Below are 16,025 nucleotides of genomic sequence, written 5' to 3'. Positions count from 1 at the left end.
TAGCCACGTTTCTCTTTCAAACTATTATTTTCCAACATGTTAAGAAATTACATCCCAATGCACTTTATCAGAAGCCTTGACTACCAAATTTCTCATCTTGCACGATAAAATAATACCGACAAAGGGTCGTTGGAGTTTCATAATTCTTCTGAAAAAGTGTTTATAAACAAAGGTAAGAGAAAACTAATTGTGTACGTTCACAACTTGTAAAAATCAATGACATCCGAAATTTCGAAGAGATAAACCATACGCCCCTATCAAACTTCACAGAAGGTATAAAGGAAGGCAAAAGGTTCATTTATTCTCCCAACTGGTAAGTATACCAGCCTTGTGAAGTTACTCATGAGGTGACTAACTTCGTCGCCCTGATCCACCCGAAATGCATCGAAGTTCATTTCAAACACTTTTGAACTTGAAGATTCCTACACACACTTGGGAATTTGTTGTGGCATACAATATCAGATGCTCATTTTTGGTCAAGAAAATTTCTTGGAAAAATCTTGGAGAATAGGATACACCAGAAACCATATAATTTCTATATACCCCCTATGGAAATAAATCGGGGAAATTATCGGGAAGTATCGGGGAATTAGCTCAAATGGTAGAGCGCCCGCTTTGCATGCGGGAGGTACCGGGATCGATACCCGGATTCTCCATATGTTGCCCAAAACCTTTTCTTTATTCTCTTAAATATGCATCGCTTATGTGCACTTTGGAGGAAATGTTTACCAAGAAGATACCGAGGCTCACACTTTTTTATAGCTTTCACGTTTCTTCTCTTAATTAACTTGTCCAAGGATTGATAAGGAGGATAAACATCATTTATATATTACGTATTTTTGTCTTCGAACTCAGACTAGTGATTAAATTTTGCAACATTTCTTTTAAATCGTATTCAATAAATCAGTTAAATTTTCAATGGCGACGGTGAACACCTGTATAGAAACGTTCGATTCACAAGAAATATTTCAAAGCAAAATTACAGCTCTGGCAAGGAAAGAAAATTGCGACGAGTGCGCACCAAGCAACAACTTAAAAGGTTTACACCAACGTAATCGGAAATTGATTAAAACTGAATGTGATTTAAAACAAACTTTGAAAAATTTCATCAGTGCTCAGGATGGGAAGACATTTTGAATTGATTTTGCGGTTTGTCTTTTCAACAACAGGGACCTGTCCAGGAGTCGAACCCGAGACCTCTCGCAGCCAAGGCGAGAATCATGTACTATACCAACAGACCAGACACATATTTGTATTTGTTTGCCTCACCATTCAAGTACTTATTACCTTCATTATTTTATAAGCACAGAGATGAATGAATTAACAAAAACTCGCGCCTAACTGTACTTTTGACTGGCTAACATCTGCTACTGTATTGATGGTTTTTAATTTGCGCAAACGGCAGGAGCTCATATAAAAAAAGTCATCTACCAAACTCTCCACCAGTTCATAGAAGTAATAAGGCATAAAGCTTAACAAGTTTAACAAGATGCTAGTCAATGTGACTAAGCAAAAATTCAGCTTTAGAAATGAGTGTTTCGGCAGCGAAATCGAACCAGTCCTCATTCTGTTTCTATTTTCAATCCTAAAGCGTCGGAAGCCGCTATTGCCAAATCATGAACGGATGTTTTAGATTAATTCAAAATTGATATCTCCCAAAATATTCCTACGTTCGATACACCATTTAAAAACAATGAGCTCTATAAATTTGTCGGGCGCAGTTGCGTAAATCGATAAAAAATGGCGCTAACTGTTGCTCAGGCGAGCTCCCCATCGGTTAATATCAATGTTTTCAATTTCTGTCAAATGATAGGGGCTCTTGTCAAATTATCATTGAGAGAGAGGTATGTATAGGGGATAAGTTCTCTGAGTTCATATTCTCCTGAGGGCGTACACAAATAGAACTACTATTCGTGTTGCTCCTTGGGATTTTCGGTCTCCGGCCCACTTGCACTACACTAGAAACATATATTCAATACTAAACTTTCTTTTTTGTTTTTTCCAGCATTATACGCACCTGCGAATTTATTTTCGACACTTTTGAGAAAGGGAAAACTTCGGAAAGAAATTAAGTAAGTAAATTGAGTGAGTAGACAGCAAATACTACAACAGGAACAGTGGAACGGATTAGCCCATTCTTATGCTACACGCTTTTCGTGCATTTTGTCGTGGCAACCAAAGTCAGACAAGAAAAATAATAAACAATCTAGGGCCAGCATAGATAATTTTTGTTCGTCTTCAAGGTGATTATCCGTCAAACGTACTGCCTAGTATTAAAAAATCTGAAAGCAAATTGAATCGTCCCCAGGTGGGCTTGAACCACCAACCTTTCGGTTAACAGCCGAACGCGCTGACCGATTGCGCCACGGAGACGGTGCATATAACCTAACGTGTCAATTAAGCCGAACCCCACTTTGATGGCATAATAATAATAATAATAATTTACATTTCTAAAGCGCTAAAATTATAAAACATTATTAACTACAAATATTAAAATGATAAACGACAAAATATCAAAACAAACTGTAGGCCAGCTTGAATAGATGTGTCTTAAGCTTTGACTTAAAAATCGTTACACTTGGACTATTTCGAATTTCAAGCGGCAGTTCGTTCCACAAAAAAGGTCCAGAACGGGCAAAGGCACGATCACCAAAGGTCTTAAAGTTAGTTCTTGGGACCTTAAGGAGACCCTGATCGCAGGAACGTAGCTGATGACCCTTGACACTGTGTGGCTGCAGATATTCTTTTATGTATAGTGGGCCTTGGTTATTTAAAGCTTTATAAATTAAAAGTAACAACTTGAAATGGACGCGATAAGCCACAGGAAGCCAGTGAAGATTATATAAGGCGGACGAGATGTGGTGAAACTTGGGAATCCTAAAAATTAGTCGAGCAGCGGCGTTGAGCACCTTCTGAAGACGCTCTGTCTGGTACTTGGGTACGCCAAATAAAAGGGAGTTGCAATAGTCTAAATGCGAAGTCACAAATGCGTGAACAAGAGTCTTCGTGGACTCAGGACTGAGGAATTTCCTAATTTGGCGAATTTTATACAATCCATGAAAAGCTTTGCTGCAGATCTTACCAATGTGAATGGACATGGACATATTGGAGTCAAACCAGGAACCCAGGTTTCGAACACTGTTGAGAGGCTGAATGGTAGAATTACCGACTGTGATGGAATCAATTGCGATTTTTGATAATTGATGGCGGGAACCAACAACTAAGAATTCGGTTTTAGAATCGTTAATTAACAGGCGATTATAAATCAACCATGAGCGGACATCCGAAATGCAGGCTTCAAGAGCAGCTATGGCGTGGTCTTGCGAAGATATGTCATTGGGTCTAAACGACAGATAGAGTTGTGTGTCATCGGCATATCCGTGAGCAGAGGGGAGATGGTTAGCGATCACGTGATATAGTCGAGATATGTATAATATGAATAAAATAGGACCCATACAGCTGCCTTGTGGGACACCGCAGTTCAAATGAAAATCATCTGATGATCGATCGTTTATGAGAACACGTTGTTTTCGGCCAGACAGATAAGACGCAAACCATTTATGGGCAGAGCCAATGATTCCAAAATCGCTTTCAAGAACATTAAGGAGAATCTGATGATCGATTGTATCAAAAGCAGCGCTTAGATCCAGTAGCACAAGAAGCGTAATTTCCTGATGGTCCATTGACATAAGAATATCACTTTGAACCTTAAGCAAGGCAGTTTCAGTAGAGTGAAATCTTCTAAACCCTGATTGTAACTTCGGCAGAGGAGCATTGTATTCACAGTGCTTAAACAATTGAGAAAGAACCGCCTTTTCGACGATCTTGGAGATGAATGTTAGATTGCTTGCCGGACGGAAGTTTTTACAAGTTAACTCTAGACCGGGTTTCTTTAATAGAGGTTTCACAATTGCAGTTTTCCAATCATCGGGAAGATAGGCGTGGCGAATAGACAAATTTACCATGTGAGTAATGGAGGGCGCAAGGACGTCAAGACAAGACTTCACAAGCCATGTAGGGATTGGATCCAGGGAGCATGAGGCATTAGACGATGTACTGATTATATTGCAAACATCTTCCACTGATAACGGCGAAAAACTGTCAAGTTCTACAGCTGGAGCAGCAGTATCAGAATAAGGAAGATTAACTTCAGTATCACTGATAGAATCTTTGATGAGTTCAATTTTTTTAACAAAGAATTCCCCAAATTTATTCGCAAGTAGAACTGGGTCATTATGAGGTGGTAGATCATTAACATTACGATCCTTACAAAGGAATGAAACCAATTTGAACAACTTCCCGGAGTCACCAGCGCACTGACCAATTAAATCTGAGTAATAAGAAGCTCGAGTAGACTTGAGAAGAGCAGAATATCTATTACAGATTTTACGATAAGCAAGCCAATCTGAAGAAAGACCACTTTTAAGAGCTTTCCGCTCAGCCTTGCGACGAATACGTTTAAACTGGAGAACATCAGCGTTAAACCAAGGGATCTTTGCACGAGTAACAAGAGTTTTTGTCTTTATGGGAGCATGTTTATCCAGGATTTCTGTTAAAGTCGAGGAGTACTGCTTGGATAAATCGCCAAGGTTGCTCCAGTGTGTGTCACTGCAAAGTACAGACGAGGTGATGTCCGATTTAAATGCATCAATGTCGATGTTCTTTAACCTGCGATATGACACAGACTTGGTAGAGATTGATGAACTTGGGAAGCGAATAAAACACTCAACAAAAAAATGATCCGAGATGGGTAAGGTGACGTTAATGGGACCCAAAATTAAGTCACTGGTGGATCGAGTGATGATAAGGTCCAAAATATGCCCAGAAATATGCGTGGACATCGTTACGTGTTGTGAGAGGCTGAAGGTTTCCAGCAACTCTTTAAATCTTATAGCACAATTGCTATGCACCAAATCCATGTGAAAGTTGAAATCCCCAGCGATAATAAGAGGTTCAGGACACATGACAATGTTTTCAAGATACGACGAAAACTCATCAAGAAATACCGACGCAGAAGAGTTGGGAGGGCGGTAAACAGCAACAATACGGATAGAGCGATTTGTTGTCTTCAAAATCCATTCGGAAAATTCAAAAGAATTATGTTCCTTCCCGTCCAGAAGTGTGGCATCAAAAGAGTCGCGGAATAAAATGCCTGTACCACCGCCAGATCGATTTGATTGCCGTGGAAAACTCTTGAATAAATAGCCATGACGAGAAAGATCAGCAATGCAGACAGAATCTAAATCGTTTAACCAAGTTTCAGTAAAAATACAGATACCGATATCATTGCCAACAGCATGGTCAATGATTGTTTCCACTTTGTTCCTGATAGAGCGAGCATTACAGATTGCAAAGCGAAGATTATTTGAAGAAAGACTCGGTGACAGCAATGATCTCAGAGGCTTCAAAACGGACGGATTGACACCATTTGAGGTGACAAGTTGAATATTTAATGATCTAGAATCCCGGCGTGAAGAAGAAATCGGAAGAATATTATGAACAGCATGTTTCCTAGCTTTATCAGCCTTTCCAGCGCGACATCCTCGGTATTTAAAAATACCAAGGGCTTGAAGTAGACATAATGAAGATTGATACAAATAGCTTGGACCGGAAGAGCGCAAGCGAAGAAGATCAGTTCTGGAGTAAAACTTTGTAGCAATTTGGGCTTGACTTGATGGCTTATCGACAAGCGAAATAGCAGAAGGAGGCGGGTTAGCGCGACCAGTAGAATGATGAGTAAGTGGGCCAGGATTCCTTTCAACGTCCTGACAAATAGTAAGGTCAAGGGACGGCAATAAGAAGCAAACGTAACCGTGTTTGTGCCAGGAAGAAATTGGTCGTCGACGAAGCCCAAATGAACTTAGTCTTCGAAAGTGAAAGGAAGGTCGATCCAATCCAGCTGCTTGAAATGAAACAGGAGCTGTGTTCAAAATGCGACCATCGTGTAACCAAACTGATAAAAAAATTGACTGAAATCCGAGTAAAATTAAAAATTTTCGCAGAACATCAAACGTGGCAGCCATACTTCGGCGGGCATACATTATTCATTCATGTATGTAATTGTATGCATTCATGCATGTAATTGTGTTGTTGCTGTTTGTCTCGGGATTGGATTTGCCTTGCGCTGAACTTATTAGATGTTGAGAATTTTGTTTAAAAAGTCCAACGATGATATAATCATCACGCTCTGCTTGTATTAAACTTCAGATAAGCATAATGTTAACGCTCTCTTTGCAACTAGGACTGCTTTTTATGTTCCAAAAATTCTACTAACTATGTTCTGCTACAGGATCTATCAAAATAAATTTATGTAACGCTGTTCATGCATTTTATCGTAGCAACCAAAGTCAGACAAGAAAAACAAGAAACAATCGAGGGCTAGCATAGGTAAATTTTGTTCGCCTTCAAGGTGATTGAACCATAAAACGTACTGCCCAGAATTAGAAACATTTGAACGCGAAATGAATCGTCGCCGGGTGGGCTTGAACCACCAACCTTTTGGCTAACAGCCGAATGCGCTGATCGATTGCGCCACGGAGACGGTGCATGTTACCCAGCGAGTTTATTTCTGTTATTCCAGATGACAGTTAAGCGGAACCGCACTTTGATGGCATGTAGTTGTGTTGTTGTTGTTTGTCTCGGGATTGGACTTCCCTTGCGCTAAATTTATTTGATGTTGTATAGAATATACTTGTGGTGTAAAGAAGAACTCATTGTTCGTTAAATGGAGAATCTTGATATCGATCCCGGTACCTCCCGCACGGGCGCTCTACCATCTGAACTAATTCCCCAAACTACTCACTACCAGTGACTAGAGGGAATCTTTCTAAAGAAACTGTGGTGCTGCGTCGGGGGGGGGGGGGGCAACAAGGTACTTTGGTAATATCAACTAAGTTGAAGTTGTTAATTGGCCACCGTAAATATTTAAAAAGCTGACGTTTCGAGCGTTAGCCCTTCGTCAGGCTAACGCTCGAAACGTCAGCTTTTTAACTCTTTACGATGGCCAATTTACAATTTCAACTTAGTTGGTGCAGCTAAATTACTTATAACAAGTGTACCAGAATATATTACGTGGGCTCTTTGCTAGTAATTGATACTTTTCGAGCTCTGAAAACAAATGACGTCGATATTTTGTACTCGGGAGCAGCATGTGTTCTCTTATTCTGATCGCACAGATGAGAGTAGAATGACTGTTGTCGTAAGTAGTCAACCTCAGCGGAAGTCATCATCAGGGGTAACTGGAATTGTTGTCAGCCGAGTGTTTTAACTCCGGTTTTTGTTTAGTAATTTTAAGATTTTTCGTGATCTCATTTGTTGTAACGAACAGAATTCTTACACAGTTTGCAAAAATAGTGCAGAATGCTTGGTTAGCCGTTTCGGGAGCTCAGTACTGCAAATCTATAGAAAATAGATGGGTTTTAGAACCTTTGGTTTGAAAAAAGCGTTATTTTTCTTTAGCTCATTGGAGTATAATTTGTGCATGTGAGCTTTTAGGATCCTGTTTATTTTACTCGTGGATATGTGAAGCGCAGGAGCAAGTGATATGAGGATATGTAATCAGTTCACAACAATAGTAACAATAATAGGAATGATGATAATATTTATATAGGATAACCCCATCAGTGTCATGACACTGGTATCAGTAGGAGTCCTGCAAGTTAATCATAATGTTTACATTACAAAAGGTATAATTAAATGGCATTAAAATAATTTAAAATAGAATACTATTTGAAATTGATCTGAAAGATGTTACCATGTTACAATTAAAAAATCCTAATTTTCCTTTGTAAAATCCTCGGTTCTCAAATGGTAGAGAAGGGCGTTGTAAAGGCTTCTTGGTGACCTTGGTTTGTGGCATTAGCACTGCCTCAGGATTCTGGGAAGATCGTGTATCTTAATGAAGATGGTAGCTGAGTGTTGAACTAAGGCAGATCATTTAGGGAATGTTCCCAACATCTAACTAGGCCAGATTTTTAATCGGAGATAACTTAGAGAGAATAAAATGAAAAACAGAATAGCTTAAAGATGAAATAATAAATGTTTATGGACTTTCTAAAGGTAAACTATAATGGAGTCAGGCAAAATCGCTTTGTATTTCTATATCCTTGATCATAGTTTCCGATCGTCATTAAAACGTAAGCACATGCACGCCAGGTATTACCTATATCCCGACCAAAGTAACCGCTACCTGCTATTTTCCTTATCCTTCCACTTGTCATTAGAATTCGACCCGGACATCTAAATCTTACCGAGCAGATTTTTATTTTCATGCGAATCATCGTGTATGTTTTCCCCGTTACTCATTTATCTACTTATTTGTGATCAAAAAACTAATCAAGCCAAACACGCGGAAGGTCGCAGGTTCGAGCTCTGCCAAAAACAATTGTTTTTGTTCCTTTCTGTTGTTGAAGTCATTGGCAGACATTGCTTATGTAATATCTGAACCATCGCAAATCCAACTTTTATCACCATCCTCTTTTCAGGAGAAAAGTTAATCTAAAGCGTGTCTACTGATGTTTAGTTACTCTGGATCGTTTTATTTATGGTCTTGCAAGATTTCAGATAAACTTTCTACACTTGTTGGAATGACACCTTTGCTACATTATTTGCCCGTGAACGGTTTTTTCGTCTACGAAGTAACTTTTGTTTCCATTTTTGAGGTCCAACTTGAAATTATGCCGTTATTCGCACAAGTGATGTTCACTGCTCCCGACAGAAACCTCAAACGAAATGCAAAAATAGGTCTGCAAAGTGTACACGTGAGTGCGTAGAATCGCAATATGTACACGCATGAAATGAATAGGCTCCTTGCACTAAGAAGTCACGTGATCTTCTCCGCCATGTTGGAGGGCAAACAAATCGGTTGCTACGGGAAACTATGGCTGCCTCGTGGGGTCACGAAAGGTCAGTTACACAAATGTTTGCACTATTAGCTTCTTTATTTTGGAACAAAACGATCTTTATCCACTCGTCAAATTTGCATAATGTCCAAAGAGCTTCTGTGATCGAGCATTTGTATTCACTTTTACTTCTAACGCGTCGGGAACAAACGAATGGCAGGCGAAAGTTTATTTAAGCTTAATCCTATCAACTGATTGATTGATTCATTCATTTATTCGATTTTTCGCAAGAGTTCTTCTCTTTCTTTGGGTTAGGTAAAGATTGTCAAGAATTGTAGTCTAGTTGCATGTCTACAAAATGCGAAACTTACCGAAGGTTGACGCTATTTAGCTTTGTTTGATTGGACTGATTTTTTCAGTAATCCAATTGTGGACCCTCACGTTTATCGAGTATAACCTTCACCGATGTAAAGAAATATGCAACACGTTCAACGGGATGTAAAAGCACTGCAAAAGTTTACAAATATTTTGCAGAACCAGGATATCTCCATAACATCAAAAGTAAGTGCACTGGTAAATAAATTGGTGTAGTCTCCTGAAAGTTGCTGATGTTTTCGCCTTTCATGTTATGAAACCATTCCTGAAAAAGTGCTAAAGACTGATCCAAATTAATTTTACAAAGTTCATTTACATATACTGACTCGGAGGCATTTATTTTGGCCAGATGCTACAGATCGATGAAGAAAAATGAAACACCACATTCCCTTCAAGTGATAATTGGTATGGATCAAACAACAGTGTCTGGAAAGTGTTCTTGTGTAGCAGGTGTTGGAGGGATTTGTCACCATGTTGTGGGCCTTCTTTTTTACTTGTCACACTTTAAGCAACTTGGGCTAAAGACTGGGACTCTGCGCAATGCCTAGCCTACAGCACTGACTATTTTCAACGACTGACTCTGGAAAGCTGGTTTACTAACTTAGAACAGACTCCCCTAAACAGATGTCAACAACTACCCGCCCCATACAAACGACTCATTCACGACATAAACATCACAAACGACCGAAAAAGAACAACCTAGCTTTACCGACAGACCGAAACAGACCAATCACGAACGACTTACGTCACTTGAGTCTTACAGCCAATAACATCACGGCAAAACCAACCGATCATTTCACACGAACTGGAATAAGAACATTCTACTGACAACAATCACTCACTTGACTCTGATGATGACTTCCGCACAGGTTGTCGAAACGTCAGTCACTGCCACCGACAACAGTCCTTCTCAGGACTACACTCACCCGGACGATCAGACTACACCTTCACTTGGGCTAAAGAGCTTACCTGATGATCTGACATATACCATGATGGCGCAGCAATGTAATGTTCCCAGAGGGAAACACATAAATCCTCAATGTGAGGACACCTTGATGGTGAAGATGCCTCAGGAGGGTGCAAACTATAATAAATTCATTAAAACCAGTCTGTACTCACCTGCATCCCAGTATCATATTCTGGGCCCTGATCAAAAAGCTAAACTCAAAAATCTAAATCCTGAGCCTTTGCTGAGGAGTTTGTTACCAGATCTGGAAAACTTTGCAAGCTCACATCTTACCTCTGTACAAACCAAATTTGGAATGGTGCTAAAGGGGTCTTTGATATCTTACCAACAATGCAAAGGGTCACAGAAAAATATGTCAGAAATGGTTCTGCCCACACCTCATTCCCCAAGCTACCCCTTCCTAATGCAGGTTAAAGGTTTAAGAACAATGAGTCAATTTGTTTGAACAGCAACAAATCAGCAAAGTTAGAGTCACTGTCAGTCACTTTAGAGATGATACATGCTTTAGAAGAAAAAATGAGAGAACAGGATGAAAGTGACCTTTGGCATTCATTAACAAAAAAAAGAATCACTGCAAGCAAGTTTGGAACAGTGGCAAAGAGAATTTCTAATTTTGATACTCTTGTCAAACAACTTCAACAATCTAGGCTTGTACAGACAGCTGCTATGAACCAGCTATAGAAACGGGGGGTAGAGCAGCATCCATATATGCCATTAAAGCAAAGAAAGGGATGGTAAACCTGTACTCAAAATGCCCCTGGCTTGGAAGTTTTCCAGACAGGAAGGTTTAAGATATTGAGGCAGCTCAAAATGGTTCATCAAGTCCCTATGGCTTCTTTGAGACAAAGGTTGTCCAGGAAGGAACGACCAGCTTAGATGATCTGGCTTACCTTAAGAATGACCCCATTTCAAATGAATTAACCCTAAACAAGCAACATGCATATTATTTACAAGTACAATGCCAATTAGGTACTTCTGGCTTGGATTGGTGTGACTTTTTGTGTTACATCAGTGATGATTTGTTTTTTTTCAAAAGAGCAGTATTTGAGCCTATTTTTTCCCAAAATGTAAGGATAAGGTTGACATGTTTTATTTTAACTTTTTTTTGTGAGAACACTTGCATCATAGACCACTTTCATAAATAGTTGCCGGATTAATATTCTTTTGTTTAAATTTAAATTTGCCTGGGTGGCCTCGCTTGAGATAATGCATTCTTTTGAATTTGGTACTGGAGAACGAGGCCACCTCGGCAAATTTGAATTTAAACAAAAGAATATTAATCCAGCAGCCATTTATGAAAGTGGTCTATTGTAATATGTATAATGATAACACCCTGTGGCACTTGCTAAGACAGATTATTTTTCAAAATTAATGGTCCCTGAAAATTTACAAGCAAACATGCCACTGTCCACATCTGATTAACAGTACCCAAAAGTGACAAAGGAATTTCATTGTCGAAAAGATGATATTCTTTAATTCGGCGTATGGCCCTCTCCATATGAATCCGGACTTTGGCTATGGTTTTTGTTTCTTTGACTTCCTCTGGTGAAAACTGTGCACGATTTAAAAGATATGGTGGAAGGTTTAGCTTTACCCCTTTACTACATAATAGATCATCAATATTAAAACCCTTATCAGCCATCACACTATTATTAGGCTCCAAAATATCTAAAATTCCACAACACTCTGTGATCTCTTTATCTGAAATAGGACCAGTATATAGTGAGGATACAAGTAAACAAACTTATTTTTTCTCACCTTCACTCAGAAATGTTTTATTCGCTACCTTTCAGGAAACTACATTAACTCGACTATCATCGCCTAACAATATCAACTTAAAAAATAGACAAAACCGGCGTTGAAAGGGAGTTAAAAAAAAAAGATAGACATACCAGTTCACAAAGTGCGGATTATACGAACGCGAAAACACGAGCAAATATGGAGCTTTCCGACAAATCAAATACATCAGTAGGTCTGCAACTATTATAGTTGCTCTTTTTGAGAGTTCCTAGTGGATAAAGATCGTTTTGTTCCGAAACAAAGAAGCAAGTAGAGCAAATAAATGCGTCACTCACCTTTCGTCGTCTCACGAGGCAGCCATTGTTTCCCGTAGCAACCGATTTGTTTGCCCTCCAACATGGCGGAATAGATCACGTGACTTCTTAGTACAAGGAGCCTATTTCACATAATTTCGCAAAAGCAGTCAATTAAGAGGAAATTTTAATTCTCCATTTCCCTCCTTGGCTGACATTGCGATTCTATGGCATGAAATGAATTTCACACAATTTCGTAAAAGTAATCACTCAAGAGGAAATTTGAAATCTTTATTTGTATTCCCTTTTATTGACGAATGACAGCAGTTTAACTCACTAGGTTGCCTTCTTTTTTCCTGAGAATACAGGGAAAAAATTTTGTGTTTAAGCTGATGCTCTCCTAATATAGGATGTATGCTCACTATGGCGTCCGTGGTCGTTTTTTAAACAGGTTTCATAGTGATCAAACGACTACGAACGCACATGTACATCATAACGAACATCCATTACACTCTAATAAAGGCAGACAGAGCCTAAAACAAAAATCCAACGAAAATTCCATTTGTATATCACAGAACAGCAATTAATGACTTTGATCGATACTACTCATATTTATTTTCTAGTCTTCAGTTTCTTTATGTTTCTTTATTGAGTGTCTTTATGTCAGATTAAGGACAGTTAGATCGAGGACAGATAGATCGAGGACAGTTAGATCGAGGACAGTTAGATTGGGGACAGTTACATTGAGGACAGTTAGATTAAGGACAGTTAGATTGAGGACAGTTAGATTGAGGACAGTTAGATTGAGGAGAGTTAAATTGAGGAGAGTTAGATTGAGGACAGTTAGATTGAGGACAGTTAGATTAAGGACAGCTAGATTGAGGACAGTTAGGTTGAGGAGAGTTAGATTGAGGACAGTTAGATTGAGAACAGTTAGATTGAGGGCAGTTAAGTTGAGGACAGTTAGATTAAGGACAGTTAGATTGAGCACAGTAGGATTGAGGACAGTTAGATTGAGGACAGTTAGATTGAGGACAATTAGATTAAGGACAGGTAGATTAAGTACAGTTAGATTGAGGACAGTTAGATTTAGGACAGTAACCTTGAGGACAGTCAGATTGAGAACAGTTAGATTGAGGACAGTAAGATTGAGGAAAGATAGATTGAGGACAGCTAGATTGAGGACAGTTAGATTGAGGACAGTTAGCTTGAGGACAATAAGATTGAAGACAGTTAGATTGAGGACAGTAAGATTGAGGACAGTTAGATTGAGGACAGTTAGATTGAGGACAGTTAGATTAAGGACAGCTAGATTGAGGACATTTAGATTGAGGACAGTTAGATTGAGGACAGTTAGATTGAGGACAGTTAGATTGAGGACAGTTAGATTGAGGACAGTTAGAATGAGGACAGTAAGATTGAGAAAACTTAGATTGAGGACAGTTAGATTGAGGACAGTTAGATTGAGGACAGTAAGATTGAGGACAGTTAGACTGAGAACAGTTAGAATGAGGACAGTTCGATTGTGAGCAGTTAGATTGAGGACAGTTAGATTGAGGACAATTAGATTAAGGACAGGTAGATTAAGCACAGTTAGATTGAGGACAGTTAGATTTAGGACAGTTAGATTAAGGACAGTTAGATTGAGCACAGTTAGATTGAGGACAGTAAGATTGAGGAAAGATACATTGAGGACAGCTACATTGAGGACAGTTAGATTGAGGACAGTTAGCTTGAGGACAATAAGATTGAAGACAGTTAGATTGAGGACAGTTAGATTGAGGACAGTAAGATTGAGGACAGTTAGATTGAGGACAGTTAGATTGAGGACAGTTAGATTAAGGACAGCTAGATTGAGGACAGTTAGATTGAGGACAGTTAGATTGAGGACAGTTAGATTGAGGACAGTTAGATTGAGGACAGTTAGATTGAGGACAGTTAGATTGAGGACAGTTAGAATGAGGACAGTAAGATTGAGAAAACTTAGATTGAGGACAGTTAGATTGAGGACAGTTAGATTGAGGACAGTTAGATTGAGGACAGTAAGATTGAGGACAGTTAGACTGAGAACAGTTAGAATGAGGACAGTTCGATCGAGAACAGTTAGATTGAGGACAGTTAGATTGAGGACAATTAGATTGAGGACAGCTACATTGAGGACAGTTAGATTGAGGCCACTTAGATTGAGGACAGTAAGATTGAGGACAGTTAGATTGAGGACAGTTAGATTGAGGACAGTTAGATTGAGGGGAGTTAGATTGAGGACTGTTAGATTGAGGACAGTAACATTGAGGACAGTAAGATTGAGGAAAATTAGATTGAGGACAGTTAGATTGAGGACAGTTGGATTGAGAACAGTTAGATTGAGGACGGTTAGATTGAGGACAGTTAGATTGAGGACAGTTCAATTTAGGACAGTCAGCTTGAGGACAGTAAGATTAAGGACAGTTAGAATGAGGACAGTAAGATTGAGAATACTGGGGAACTATTTACGACAGAAACAACAACACCACGGGCGCCCCACTGTTGGTGGAAGAAGCGCCGGTGCCTGTCTAACTTGAAGCGCTTGAACAGTATTTGAAGGTGGAACTTCAAGCGTGACTGGATGTTAGCCATCACCACCAGAGCGCCAGGACGGGTGTTACGGAAACGAAAATCGTTCCGGGATTGCCAGATGCAGAACTTTGAGAGGTTAAGCAGGTAGACAAAGATGTGAGAAGTGGCAATCAGCTCGTCCGAGCTAAAGCCGAAAAGGACCTGACGGAGTGACAGGACAGGACACATAGGAGAAAAGACAAACATGAGAGACTGCAGCAAGGCCAGAATGTTTTCAGCGAGAGGAGAATAGAAGAACAGGTGCTCCAGTGTTTCCACCGGGGCACCGCAGAAGCAAGGAAGGGGAGACTGGCAATCAAAAAGTGATGACTCTCCTACGTTGGGAGAGGGCGAGGGAACCAGAACGGAAGCAGACATCAAGAACCGAAACTAAGTCCCAGCCGAGAACATCCCAGAACCTGAGAAAGAACTCAGCCGGGAAACCATCAGCATCAGGGGCCTTGTTTTTAGCCATCCCTTTTACAGCTTCAAGACACTCCTCAACCGTGAGGAGCCCTTCGCACTCGCGGGCCTGGTCCAGAGAAAGAGAAGACGAAAGGGTGGACAGGAGGGAAGACTGGACAAGAGGGTCCGTAGCAACAGCAGAGTAAAGATCAGAGTAGTTACAAAATTGAGAGTAAGAAACAGGTCCTCAGGAGAGGAGACAGTGGAGCCTCCGCTCGCTCTCAACGCATGGATATAACGATCCACCCTATGCTTCTCCTCCAATCGAACAAATTACGCCGCGGAGAGTTCCCCCTTCTCGATCTACCTTACACGAGATCGAACTTGGGCTACTCGAGCCGTTTCACGGTCCAAGGTCGCGAGGGCTGAGAGAGCCGACTGATACGGCGCCACGACCGAAGCCGACCCTGCGTTCATTTTGGCCTTCAGATGGCTGATGCGGTTGACAAGTACATCCCTATTTTGTTTGTTGGCTGAATACCTTTCCTTGCAGTAATTGATAGTCAGCCCCTTTAAGCGGCTTTTACCGTCATCCCACCATTTTAGGACGGAGGAAAAATCCTTTCTTGACGCACGCCAAGACTGCCAAAAATCTGAGACTAGCTTGACATACTCAGCTTCCCTCAAGATGGCCGTATTTAGTTTCCACAATCCGGGGCCAGGAGGAATGGAATCTGGGTTGGAGAATGAGATGAGGACCCCACAATGGTCGGAAAAAGGGCAGGGGAGCACAGAACACGATGTGACAGA

The 16,025-nt window shown here is 40.2% G+C and overlaps 1 protein-coding gene, 2 non-coding genes and 1 pseudogene across 3 annotated transcripts; 2 read left to right on the top strand and 2 right to left on the bottom strand.

The window, feature by feature from the left end:
• Positions 1–67: 67 nt before the first annotated feature.
• Positions 68–8,279, bottom strand: LOC148723595 (uncharacterized). Its single transcript, XM_088734462.1, has 3 exons — positions 8,250–8,279; positions 3,963–5,765; positions 68–148 (listed from the first exon to the last, which is right to left on the bottom strand). Exons 1-3 carry the CDS (start codon positions 8,277–8,279, stop codon positions 68–70), a joined length of 1,914 nt encoding a protein of 637 aa, XP_088590588.1.
• Trnaa-ugc (transfer RNA alanine (anticodon UGC)) lies at positions 584–656 on the top strand. The gene has a single exon. It is a non-coding gene; the product is annotated as a tRNA-Ala (tRNA).
• On the bottom strand, positions 2,300–2,373 carry Trnan-guu (transfer RNA asparagine (anticodon GUU)). Its single transcript has one exon. It is a non-coding gene; the product is annotated as a tRNA-Asn (tRNA).
• Positions 8,280–10,207: 1,928 nt separating the features above from the next.
• LOC148723594 (uncharacterized) lies at positions 10,208–11,441 on the top strand (annotated as a pseudogene).
• Positions 11,442–16,025: the final 4,584 nt, after the last annotated feature.

The sequence above is a fragment of the Stylophora pistillata genome, chromosome 9 (genome assembly GCF_964205215.1).
Source record: "Stylophora pistillata chromosome 9, jaStyPist1.2, whole genome shotgun sequence".
Classification (NCBI taxonomy): domain Eukaryota; kingdom Metazoa; phylum Cnidaria; class Anthozoa; order Scleractinia; family Pocilloporidae; genus Stylophora; species Stylophora pistillata.
Note: the sequence above shows the minus strand (reverse complement) of the source record. Positions and strands in the feature narration are given on the sequence as shown.

Coding starts and splice junctions, on each gene's coding strand:
- LOC148723595 (XM_088734462.1), bottom strand. CDS start 8,279: ATGATTCGCATGAAAATAAAAATCTGCTCG. Junction 5,766..8,249: donor TGAAAATAAAAATCTGCTCG/GTAAGATTTAGA, acceptor ACTATTTGTCAG/GACGTTGAAAGGAATCCTGG. Junction 149..3,962: donor CGCCCTCCATTACTCACATG/GTAAATTTGTCT, acceptor ACACTTTTTCAG/AAGAATTATGAAACTCCAAC.